The sequence below is a fragment of the Paroedura picta genome, chromosome 4 (genome assembly GCF_049243985.1).
Source record: "Paroedura picta isolate Pp20150507F chromosome 4, Ppicta_v3.0, whole genome shotgun sequence".
Taxonomy (NCBI): Eukaryota; Metazoa; Chordata; class Lepidosauria; order Squamata; family Gekkonidae; genus Paroedura; species Paroedura picta.
In genome coordinates, this window is record NC_135372.1 from 8,940,508 (window position 1) to 8,952,754 (window position 12,247).

Genomic DNA, 12,247 nt, shown 5'->3' on the forward strand with positions numbered 1-12,247 from the left:
GGGAAGCCCAGAAACAGGGTAGGAAAACAACAGCCCTGGTCTTTAGTCTGTCTGGTATCTGGAGAGTCTGCAGTCCTGAATCTACAGTTTTAGGGTAAGGGCAAGGGAGAAAATAATTATCTGCACGCTTTTTCTAATAAACCCATGGCAAAATAACAGATAGACTCAAATCTAGTAGCAACTTGGAGACCAAGATTTTTTGGGAGGATGACGTAGCCAGAGTCATTCAGAGCATTCACTCCTTCCTGAAAACCTTGTGGAACTCTAAGGAGGGACTAGGCCTGTTCTACCCCAGATCAGCACAGTTACTCTCTGAAACCATATCTATGTAAATCCTTCTCACACACTCCCACACATCTGTTTTCAAACTAAATTCCTAAATGCTTCCATCTTTCTAACCCCTGTTTTAAAAGAGCTCCGCTGGGTCAGGCCAGGGGTCCATTTAGTCCAGCCGCCAACCAGTTCCTCTGGAGGGCCAACAACAGGGCAGAGAGGCTGAGGCCTTCCCTGATAAGAACATCAGAAGAGCCCTGCTGGGTCAGACCAGGGGTCCATCTAGTCTGGCTTCCTGTCTCATGCAGTAGCCAACCAGTTCCTCTGGAGGGCCAACAATAGCCTTCACCTGATGCTGTCTTCTGGCTCCGGGATTCAGAGGTTGACTGCCTCTGGATGTGGAGGTTCTCTACCACCAGGGCTAGTGACCATTGATAAGGCTTATCCTCCAAGAAACTATCCAGTCCCGATTCAAAGCTGATTGTTCCTGTGGCCGTCACTGCCTCCCTCCTGTGTGGGATCACACAAGTTCTGTCTGCTAACGCCTTGATCCCCCGTCTCTCTCCCGACTCCACAGACACCCGCCAAAGCTTCTGCTTCACTCGTTTCGACACTGGGAAGTGCTCCGTCCCCAAGGCCTTCAACACGACCAAAGCCCGGTGCTGTTGCAGCAAAATGCCAGGGGAAGGCTGGGGTGACCCCTGCGAGCTGTGCCCGCAGGAGGGCAACGGTAGGTGCCTCAATGAGGGTCTTTTGCGTGCCTCTCCGGCAAGTGCTTCAAAGAAATAGTCAATGGGCACGAAGCCGTGAGGCCTTTGCAAGCTTCTTTGTGGATAAAATTGTGCCTCTCCGCCGTGACCGTCCCCCAGCGATCAATGAAGGAAGCAAACTGGTTGCCTTCAAATGAATTCTTTACAGGCTCCAGGGAGTTTTTGCAAACAGGTTGGTGTTTTCGGTGAGGCCGACCACCTGCTCCCGAGACCCCTGTCCCTCGTGGCCCCTTAAAAGGGGCCATGAGCGGATTGGGAAGCCCCTCCGGGATGTTATCAACTGACCCCTGATGTAAAGGACTGTCCCAGGTTAGCTAAAGGAGCCTGAAAAAGCCATCTTTGGATCATCAGGACCCTGCCTCAACCAGAGCTAGGCCCTTTTTGGCCCTGGCTCCAGTTGGGTGGAATGAGCTGCCAGTAGAAACATGAGCCCTTGCAAAGCTCCCAAAGGTCTGGGGGGGGGGGGCTGCCAAGTGCTGCTTTTCCACCAGGCATTTGGTTACGATCAGGCTGCTTCTCCATTATCCATCTGGACCCCCCGCCTACCCCCACTTTGGTATTTATTTCAATCCGTTACCTGACCCGTTGGTATGTCCTTGTCTAGACTGCAATGGATTCACAGGAACCAGTGATAGTAATTGCTGGCCATTTGTTAAGAATTTTATCCCATTTTCTATGTCATGTGTTGTAAGTTGTACCTTTTATTGATGTTCCCTGCCCCAACACCAGTTTCGGGGAGGGCAGGGCTAGAAATCGCAAAAGCAATAAATAAACAAACAAACAAATAAATAAATCCCACCCATTTGGGAAACCCTTCCAGGATCATCAAGAAACCCCAGGGCTTAACGGAACCTTGATTGATTGGTTGATTGGATTGGATTGGATTGATTGATTGATTGATTGATTGATTGATTGATTGATTGATTGGATTGGATTGGATTGGATTGGATTGATATTTTGCCACCTGCAGCAAGCCATCTCATGGTGGGTTACATGGAAAAAAACACACGTAAAAATCCAATCCCTATCGAGACAGAACCCGTTAAAACTATCCTCTCCGATTTCTGGCGGTAGCGAATGCCCTCTTCCCCAACCTGTGTGGCTTCCACTAGGTGCACCGGTGGATTTTTTAAGCCACCAGCCAGATGATCTAAAACAGGGGTGGTCAAACTGCAGCCCTCCAGATGTCCATGGACTACAATTCCCACGAGCCCCTGCCAGCGAATGCTGGCAGGGGCTCCTGGGAATTGTAGTCCATGGACATCTGGAGGGCCGCAGTTTGACTACCCCTGACCTAGACTATCCCAAACTCATCAGATCTTGGAAGCTAAGCAGGGTAGTCACCTGGATGGGAGACCCCGGAAGAGCACTTTGCAGACGAAGGCACCGGCAAATCACCTCTGTTCATATATTGGCTTTTGAAAGCCCCGTGAGTGGCCTGCCGTGGTTCAGTGGAGACCAGACAGCCCACTTTACTTACCTGGCTTACACTGCTTGGAATGCTTTTTGTTGGAAAAGCAGATTTCTGCAGGGTGGTTAGTCAAGCACCGTCTCACCTCTGTCCCTTTTCTCTCTGTAGTTGCATTCCAGGAACTGTGCCCGTATGGTCATGGAGCCATTCCCGGACCAGGAGATACCCGGGAAGGTAAGTGCTTGTCCCCTGCTGCAGAAGGACCCCATAGCTAAATTTGACTTAGGAGCACTGCACTCAAGTCTTGGCTACCCATTGTGCTAAGTAGCCCTGTGTTAGGCAGACATGGAGAACATCCTGAGAGCCCTCCTGCTACCACAGGGAAACAGAGGTGGCTAAAAAGGGGTTGTGGATCCTTTGCCACTCTACCACCTCTGTCTTTTAAAATTATTTCATTAAATAAATTAAAATTATTTCATTTATTCTAGAAATGGGTTGGTTGCTTTTCGAGCAGGAAAAAATGTTTCGAAGCAATTTACATTCAAAAAGTGTATATCAGTGTTAATGCTCATTCCAACCTCTTGGGAGCCAAGGAGGAATGCTTTTATTTATTTAAAGCAGGGGTGGCCAAACTGTAGCTCTCCAGATGTCCATGGACTACAGTTCCCATGAGCCCCTGCCACAGGTTTTCAGAGCAACCATACTGTCTTTATGGTCCTTTTCAGCAAGGAACAGTTCTTAAGCTGAAAGAATTAGCTGGTGTATATTAATGATAATAAGAAAGGACTCTCCAAAAAGCATACTAAGGACCATTCTGCACTTCTAAAAAAATTGCATTAAGCCAGCGCAATGGCTTAACGCTATTAAAAATCACGTCTCCCCCAACATTTCTCACCTGCTCACACTCTTACTTTCTTCTCCCACTTTCTGACACTTCCAGGCACTCCGCATGGCTAATTAAAATGGCTGTGCAGAGGGACTCACAATACCAGCGAGTCTCACCCTGCCTGTCAATCATGGCAGCCAGCCAATCAGCTATCTCCTAGCTTTAAAGGGAAAGCGATCTTAAAAAAAAAAGTAAAAATTCTCCTTTGTTATGCCTATGCATCTAATCATAGATGCATAGTGCATATTTTAATGCCACCCTGTTTTCAAATTATGAGGCTTGAAGATCCACAAAAGTAATTTTTTTCCGATTTGGGGGAGTTAGGGGCATGCTTTGTGCAGCAACTGGTGGGCAGAATTTTTTTCCCCTCTGCCTGGCCTAAGCAATGTGCATTCGTTGCTCCAGGCAGCTTGCTACAAAAAAGGGGGGAAAGGCCCTGTTCCAGGGAGAAGGGAAAGGGAGGTGGGCACGAGGGCGGGCACTGGAGATAGAGATCACGCTACTTCTGGCCACTTTGGTTACACACAGCCATTTTGCTAGTTGTTGCTGGTTGCTCTCCTCCCACTCCCGCTACAAGGCAGGGGGAATCCAGTTTTGTAGTTTCCCTAGCTAGTGCTTTAAAATGGAGGATGTAGCTGCCAGTTTGCTGCTGGAACACTGGATAGTGACGACGTCATATAAAACATTTTTTAAAAGCACCTGCAAGAGTGCTTTTCTGGGTGCACCCTTTCACTACATTTCCTGGGTGCAGAATGGCCCAAAGTGTCTTAGTAGTGTAGTGTAACTCCTAATCGGGCAAGCCGAGTTTGACTCCTTGCTCCTCCACATGCAGCCAGGTGAGTAACCTTAGGTTTGTCACTCTGATAGTGCTGTTCTCAGAGCAGTCCTGTCAGGGCTTTCTTAGCCCCACTGACCTCACAGGGAGAAGAAGTTGTGAGGAGAAGAAGGAAAGGCGACTGTAAGTCGCTTTGAGACTCCTTCGGGTAGAGAAAAGCGGCATATAAGAACCAGCTCTTCTTCTTCTTCAGTAATCTCTCAGCCTCACTTCCCTCATAGGGTGTCTGTTGTGGGGAGAGGAAAGGAAGGTGATTGGAAGCCACTTTGAGACTCCTTTGGGTAGAGAAAGGCAGCATATAAGAACCAGCTCTTCTTCAGTAATCTCAGGGCTCTCTCAGCCTCCCCTCCCTCACAGGGTGTCTGTTGTGGGGAGAGGAAAGGAAAGGCAATTGGAAGCCGCTTTGAGACTCATTTGAGTAGAGAAAAGCAGCATATAAAAACTAACTCTTTTTCTTCTTCAGTAATATCAGGGCTCTCTCAGCCTCACCCACCTCACAGGCTGCCTGTTGTGGGGAGAGGAAGGGAAAGTGAATGTGAGCTGCTTTGAGACTCCTTTGGGCAGTGAAAAGTGGGGTACAAAATCCGATTTTTCTTCGTTTTTATAAGCAGCCTTGCAATATGGATAAGCGAAATGCCGTTTTAAACATTTGCCGTATCCTTTCCCACCTAGATGTGAACGAATGCTCTGAGAACCCCGGCATTTGTGTCAACGGGGCCTGCATCAACACAGACGGGTCTTTCCGATGTGAGTGTCCTTTTGGATACAACCTCGACTACACTGGAGTGAATTGCATTGGTGAGTATCCTTGACTGCCCTGCATCCCTCTGTTCCCACATCCCGGGGGGGGGGCACTGTGCGGGTACTGCACATCACTTTGCGTGCCTATGCATCTCGATGAGAAACCAGTATTAGAGATCAATAGGATTGTCAGGGTGCAGACCAGTGGAAGTCCAACTGTGGCTTCCAGATGTCCATGGACTACAATTCCCATGAACCCCTGCTGTAAATCTTTGAGAGTCAAAGCTTTCTTTGTCATATATCTGCCTCTGAAATTACTCTTTTTGAATCAAGTGGATAAAGGTAAAGGTAAAGGTATCCCCTGTGCAAGCACCGAGTCATGTCTGACCCTTGGGTTGACGCCCTCCAGCATTTTCATGGCAGACTCAATACGGGGTGGTTTGCCAGTGCCTTCCCCAGTCATTACCGTTTACCCCCCAGCAAGCTGGGTCCTCATTTTACTGACCTCGGAAGGATGGAAGGCTGAGTCAACCTTGAGCCAGCTTCTGGGATCGAACTCCCAGCCTCATGGGCAGAGCTTTCAGACTGCATGACTGCTGCCTTACCACTCTGCGCCACAAGAGGCTCTTATCAAGTGGATAGTCCTTCCTTAAATAAAGCTGCATGTGGAGTGCAGGTGGGCTGGTGGGTAGGTCTCCCCCTACTCCCTTTCGGAGGGCACCGGGTAGGGCGTGAGGAGTGGGCATCTCTTCCCCTGAGTCCAGCATTTATCCCGCACTGCTGAGGAAGGGGCTGTTGGCAGCCTCCTCCAGCTTCAGGTCTCTCCACTCTGTCCTCTAACCTTCCTCCACTCCCTTTCTCTCCTCCTCCTCTGGAGTCCTCAGCTCCTCAACCTCCAGCATCCAACCCCAGTCCATCTGTCCTCCCCCCTTTTATTCCCCATCCTGCCCCAGCATCCCCTCTTCCCTGCTACACCCCCGAGGCTTCAAGAGGCACACACAGCTCCGATGTTATCCCGACAGTCGTGGGGGTGGGCAGCCACAGTCTGCACCACCACTCCCTGGTCCAACATTCCTCGAAGCTGGGCAGGGCCACGGAAGCTGGTGGAGACCTGGGGTGGTGGTCGGGAGGGCTGCCTTGCCCTCGGTGCAGGCCCCGCACTGCCCCGGGTCCTTCTGGAGATCCTGGCTCCAGCAGCAGTGACGACCCCTGCAGCCATGAAGCCCATGGCAGCAGGGGCTCCTGCCGCCACAGCTCCTGGCCTCCCCCCCCTCCCCCAACTCTGGGGTAAGTTGGGGGCCCTGGGCAGCTGGAGGGGTGGCCACGGGGTTGCCGTAGCTCAGCGTTTGAAGGTGGGGCCTCTGCAAAGCCTGGGCTCCCAGTTGGACACTGCATAGGAATGATACTTCAGTATCAGGTGACTTTTTGAGATATCGAAGAAAGGTTTGGACAATCAATAATGTGTTTGACTTGGAGCTGCTCTTGTTTGTACGAGCATCCCTGTTGAACACTGGAAACGTTTGACAAACATCTAATTAGATGAAAACGCTAACCATCTTGCCTTCCGTTTTCCTTACCCATGCCAGACACAGATGAGTGCTCCATCGGGAACCCATGTGGAAACGGAACATGCACCAATGTGGTGGGGGGCTTTGAGTGCGCGTGCGACGAGGGGTTTGAGCCGGGGCCCATGATGACATGTGAAGGTAAGGGGGCTAGTGTGGTCTGTGGGCCTGCTGTCATTCGAGGCTGGGGTTTCTTATTCTTTCAGATTCAGATTCAGAGTACCTTTATTGGCATAAAGTTTCCTATTCTTTCACTTCTCCTTTCCAAGATAGACTCAGTTACCCCCAAACATGACTCAGCACGGCTCTGTCTTGTGAACCAATCCTAAGAAGTACCATGAATTTGACACCCAAATGTTTTGTTCAGGCTTTGTGAGCTACTGATAACCAGGGAATTTCCGCACATGGTTAAAAATAGCGTTACACCAGCTGAGTGGTATAACAGAGTAAGGAAAGGACGAGGCAGGCGCCTTTCGAGCATTTGAGCCTCCATACCAGGGGTAGTCAAACTGCAGCCCTCCAGATGTCCATAGACTACAATTCCCATGAGCCCCTGCCAGAAAATGCATTGTAGTCCATGCTCCATACCTGCTCCATACCTTTCTTTGGTTGGTGGTTGCTCTCCATTAGGTAGCACTACAAATGTTGGTGAATCTACTTTTTGAGATTCATCAACTAGCTCTTTAAAATGGAGGTTGTAGTCGGCCGGTTACTGCCCAGACGCTGTATGTTGGCGATGTCACATGGAGGGGCTGGAATTTAACAACTACTAATGGTAAGCATTACACTATAGTTAAAGGGTGTGGAAATGTTATCAGCGTCAATGCCCTGAGGATTCTGCATCACTTTTATACATCTAGTACATCGTAATGGCCTATGGCTGGAAACAATGAAGTCTTATACATGTAGTACGCAACTTTCCAGTCCATTACAGTGATCTCTCTCTTTCATCTCACTTAAGGACTTCAGTCCTGCAGGGACAGGCTTTCACCTTTCACACTCTCCTCTCCCCCTAGATATCAACGAGTGTGCCTTAAATCCATTGCTCTGTGCTTTTCGGTGCATCAACACTCTCGGCTTCTATGACTGCACCTGCCCATCCGGATACACTCTGCGAGATGACCGGAGAATGTGCAAAGGTAAAGTCCATTCACTGGGACCTACACCAAATACCACCTATACCGAAAGGTCACCCAGCTGGCTGCATGTGGGGGAGTGGCTGGGGAATACTCCGATCACTGCAAGACACCATGGATCATTCTTGTTCACCAGTCTCAGCAATGAAGAGATCTGCTTTATGCACTTCCCTTTCTGTTTTCATTTGAGCCAATCTTTCGCCATACAGGAGCCAAACCTGACGCTCCTGCTATACTAAAAAAAGAGATCATCCTACATGTCCCCACTGTCTGATCCCACATGCTCAGAATAATGAGAAGTTCTCAGGAGACCATTAAGTCTCATGGTCTCTCTTTTGCAGATTTGGATGAATGCATCGAGGGGATGCACGACTGCGAATCCCATGGGATGATGTGCAAGAACCTCATTGGCACTTTTGCCTGTATCTGTCCACCTGGGATGCAACGCAGGCCTGATGGCGAAGGCTGCACAGGTGATCTTTTTTTGGGGGGGGGTTAATTACATTTCTAGCTGTCAGAGCTGTGGGGGAAAGCGTGCTGAGATCTCTGATTTATGAAGCGGCATATACTCTTATCAGGGCTAAGTCTCCACTGCTCTACAGAAATTCCTCTCCCCCCCCCTTCTGTAGCTGATAGACATCTGTTTCATTATATTATATTATACAAGAGCAGATCTGCAATACTCGTGTCGTTCCCTTCCTCCACTTTCTTGCCACACCTACACTTGTTGTGATTCCAAGTCTGCTCTGCCAAGGGCAGCATACCCAGTGTGACTCCCAGACTGCAGTGGTGGCATGCCTGGCAGGTCTCCTGGGCGATGCTGATGATGGCATCCTAGCACCGTTCTCGGACTGTCCAGCCCCCACTGTTCAGCCTCAGGCGGTTAAGCCAGCAGTGGACACTGTGCAGAACCCCCAGCTACATAATCATCACCACCTCCAGATCCAGTGTAGGCTGCACAGCCACTGCCAGCACTGGAGCTAGCACAAATCCCTGGTGTTACAGTTGCCAGAGGTAAATGCGTGCTCTATGCTTACACATAGCTACTTTACTTTTAGGAGTATTTCAACACATCCCCCCAGTGTTTTGGGTTTTTTTTTTTTAATTTTCAGATTTTTCTGCAAAACTGGGGAGTGCTCCAAGTTGCTGGAAAATCTGTTTAGCCTGTATATGGCCCCAATCTGCAGATTTAGCTATCCATGGATTGTGTCTGTGTCTGTGTGTGTGTGTAATTTTCCAGATACTGTTCTACATACATACCTTGCCCTTATTCACAGTGGGGACCGAAAGCAGTTTACAACATTCTCCTTTATTTTATCTTCACCACAACCATGTGAGGTAGGCTAGGTTGAGAGTGTCTGACTGGCCCAAAGTGAGCAGCATGTGTTGAGATTTGAACCTGGGTCTGCCAGTCATGCTCTCCTGCTGCTAGCGTCCATTGTATCCCTGGGTGCAATGGGCTTTGAGCCTAGTATATATATAAACAATCATTCTAGATTCAAATTATTAACAGCTTCCAAATATTTCATTTTGCACCCAGAGCTTGCTTCCGCCTAAGGCCACTGGATCATTCCACACCAGAGACAACACCTGAACCCAGAACGTGCGAATTCTTTGCTCAGCGCCTCAATGAGTAGCCTATTCCAGCAGTAAGGGTGGGGATCACTTCTCACCCCCATCCTAATGGCCTGCCTTTTCCTTCCCTGTTGCCTTCAGATGAGAACGAATGCCGGACCAAGCCGGGCATCTGCTCCAATGGCCGCTGTATCAACACCGTGGGCAGCTATCGCTGCGATTGCAACGAAGGCTTCCAGACCAGTCCCTCTGGCACTGAGTGCCTCGGTAGGCAGCTGGACCTCAGCTTTCTTGTGTGCTTTCAGACATCTCAGAGTTTTGTACATGTGTGATTGCTGCATGATCCTAGGAGAGCTAGGTCAGGCTGCTGGACCTCAAGGTTTTATCCTCTATAACAATTTTCCAGCTAAAAGCTTAGAAGAAGGGTTCAGAGTAAAGGGTGAAACTATGTTCTGGTTGGCAGAATCTTAGCTCTTCATATTCACCAGACTCTTCCCATGAACCACCAGGTGATATTCTTTACCATGTGCTAGTAGGCCCCGCCTCTGCCCCACCAGGCTCTACCCTCACGTTCCAAGCCCTTCCCCCTCAAGGTCTGAGATCTGAACATTCGGGGAAGGATTCAGGGTGTGTATCAAGGGGAAAGGAGAAGTGGCACTTCTGGGCATAATTTAAGGTGAAACAAGCAGGATCCCATGAAATCTATCACCCCCATGTTGTAAACCTCCTCCCCCACAAAAAATACATAATCTTTGGACTTTTGAGCATAATATATGAACACATCTGATTTAATTTCTCACATTCATATTTCTGTTCTCCTAACTTTACTGTTTTACAAAATTCAGGGGCTTTTTGCACGGCTTCAAAATAGCACAATGGTTGCTAATTGAAAACGCTACTAATTTGCCTTAACGCACGACGTCGTAGACAATCTGCAACACTCCTGAAACCAATCAGCAAAAAGCGCTTCGTTGTAGCGCTTTTAGGGGAATCCCAAAAAGTGGATTCACCCTCCGGAAAGCGATACACTCCTGCAACCAATCTGCAACAGTAGCGAAAAAGACCTGTGCGTTCCCATTGTTGCGGTTTCTTCAAAGTCCCTCCTCCTGAGCCTGTCCTCCAAACTTCCGGCGAAGCGATCGCCATTTTTTTTTCCCCGAGCGAGTGGAGATCAACGCACCGGCGAGCCTCCGTTTAGCCAGTGAGGCTTCCCAGGCTGCAGTCCCTCCTCAGAGCTGTTTACAGTCACAAGAAGCCCGCAGAAGCCCGTTTGCTGATGTATTTTCCCTTTATTTTTCACACTGTTTCGGCTGAAAATCGCGCCCGTGAGGGGGGGGGGAGGGGGGGATTTTTTTTTTCCACTCCGAGGCAGCGTGGCCACGATCAAATGACAGCTCAAACAGAGGCTTCCCAGCTTCAGTCCCTCCCCTTCAGTCACTAAGCACACACATTTCACACACACATTTCACACACACATTTCACACACACATTTCACACATTCCATTCAGCCGAAAATCGGGCCCGTGAGAGGGGGGGGGATTTTTTTTTTCACTCTGAGGCAGCGTGTTAACGATCAACCGATCAAACGACAGCTCAAACACCCCAGGCAGCTGGATGGGTCTCTCCGTTGCAACGAATCTACCCAGATTCGTTACAATGGGTCTGTTTTTTTTTTTTTAAAAAAAAACCTTCCTTAAAGCGAAAGGGGCTGTTTGGGAGCATGCTAACGGCTGCCCATTGGCTGCTTGACGGCCAGGGGCGGGACGAGCTTGCCAATAGCGCTTCCTTTCTAGCGATTTCTGCCGAGACCGGAAGCCTGTGGGAAACGCTAAAAAACGCAACTGATTCCACTACAAAGGCAGGTATGCATAACGACGAATTCCACTATTTTAAATGGCGATTTTTCATTCCGCAAACAATTTGCAACAAAGATCCCCGTGCAAAAAGGCCCTCACAATTACAGGTGCTATGGATTTGGAAAGCAAATAGAATAATAGAATCATAGAATTAATATCATCCTATTGGATCTGGGGCAAGAGAAAACAATTCTGCTCCATCCTCTACATGGCAGCCTTTTAAATACTTTGGTTATCAGATCCCCTCTCAGTCGTCTCCTCTCCAGGTTAAACAGACCAAGCTCCCCGAACCTTTCCTCCTACGTCTTGGTCTCCAAACCCCTCACCATCTTTGTTGCCCTCCTCTGGACACGCTCCAGTTTGTCTACGTCCCTCTTCAACTGGGTGCCCAAAACTGAACACAGCACTCCAAGTGAGGCCAAACTAGTAAAAGGTTTTGAATTTAGCACAAGTTCACATTGTTAAGTTCTATATATAAGTTTTAAAGCAATTAATTAATTTTAATTTGATTGATTAAAACAAATTAAAATTGAATCCTTGCTTTAAAAAACATACAGGGGGGCATTCGGAACTTTAAAATGTTGGGTTTCGAAAAATTCGTCCAGATTTCATAGCGGTGCCGAATTTTCAGAAGCAGAGCCTGCTTCAGGTGAATCATAACAGCCTTTTCTTTTCCTCCCTGGGGTTTAATTATCCATCAGGGTGTACCTGCAGCAGCACAATGATGTATCCCTCCCCCCCCTCCCCCAACCCAGATACTCGCCAAGGATTTTGCTTCATCGAAGTGCTCCAGACCATGTGCCAGATGTCTTCCACGAACCGCCACCAGGTCACCAAGTCAGAATGCTGTTGCAACGGAGGCCGTGGCTGGGGGCCCCAGTGTGAACTCTGCCCCTTCCCGGGTACTGCCCTCTACAAGAAAATGTGCCCCCATGGACCAGGCTACACAACGGATGGGAGAGGTGAGTCTGGCCTTGTGGAGGGAGAAGGTGCTTGCTGTGGTCTCACCTCAAGTTATGGGAGTGTGGATCCTTATTAACATAACGTATGAAACTGCCCTACCCTTGGTCCATCTAACCAAGTATTGCCTAATCTAATTGTCAGCATCCCCCCCCCCCAAAGTCTCAGGTGGAGAAAGATTGTTCCTACCAACCAGATCCTCTTAACAGGAGATGCCAGGGACAGAACCTAGGACCTTC

General features: G+C 48.9%; 1 protein-coding gene across 1 annotated transcript in view; it reads left to right on the forward strand.

The window, feature by feature from the left end:
* The window catches only part of FBN3 (fibrillin 3), a 215,551-nt gene that overhangs the window by 186,481 nt on the left and 16,823 nt on the right, over nucleotides 1-12,247 (forward strand). Inside the window, exons 50-57 of the mRNA XM_077331715.1 lie at nucleotides 851-1,003; nucleotides 2,623-2,688; nucleotides 4,848-4,973; nucleotides 6,503-6,622; nucleotides 7,498-7,620; nucleotides 7,959-8,090; nucleotides 9,334-9,459; nucleotides 11,804-12,010. Of these exons, the coding sequence (XP_077187830.1) occupies nucleotides 851-1,003; nucleotides 2,623-2,688; nucleotides 4,848-4,973; nucleotides 6,503-6,622; nucleotides 7,498-7,620; nucleotides 7,959-8,090; nucleotides 9,334-9,459; nucleotides 11,804-12,010 (1,053 nt within the window). The remainder of the gene's footprint in view (nucleotides 1-850; nucleotides 1,004-2,622; nucleotides 2,689-4,847; nucleotides 4,974-6,502; nucleotides 6,623-7,497; nucleotides 7,621-7,958; nucleotides 8,091-9,333; nucleotides 9,460-11,803; nucleotides 12,011-12,247) is intronic.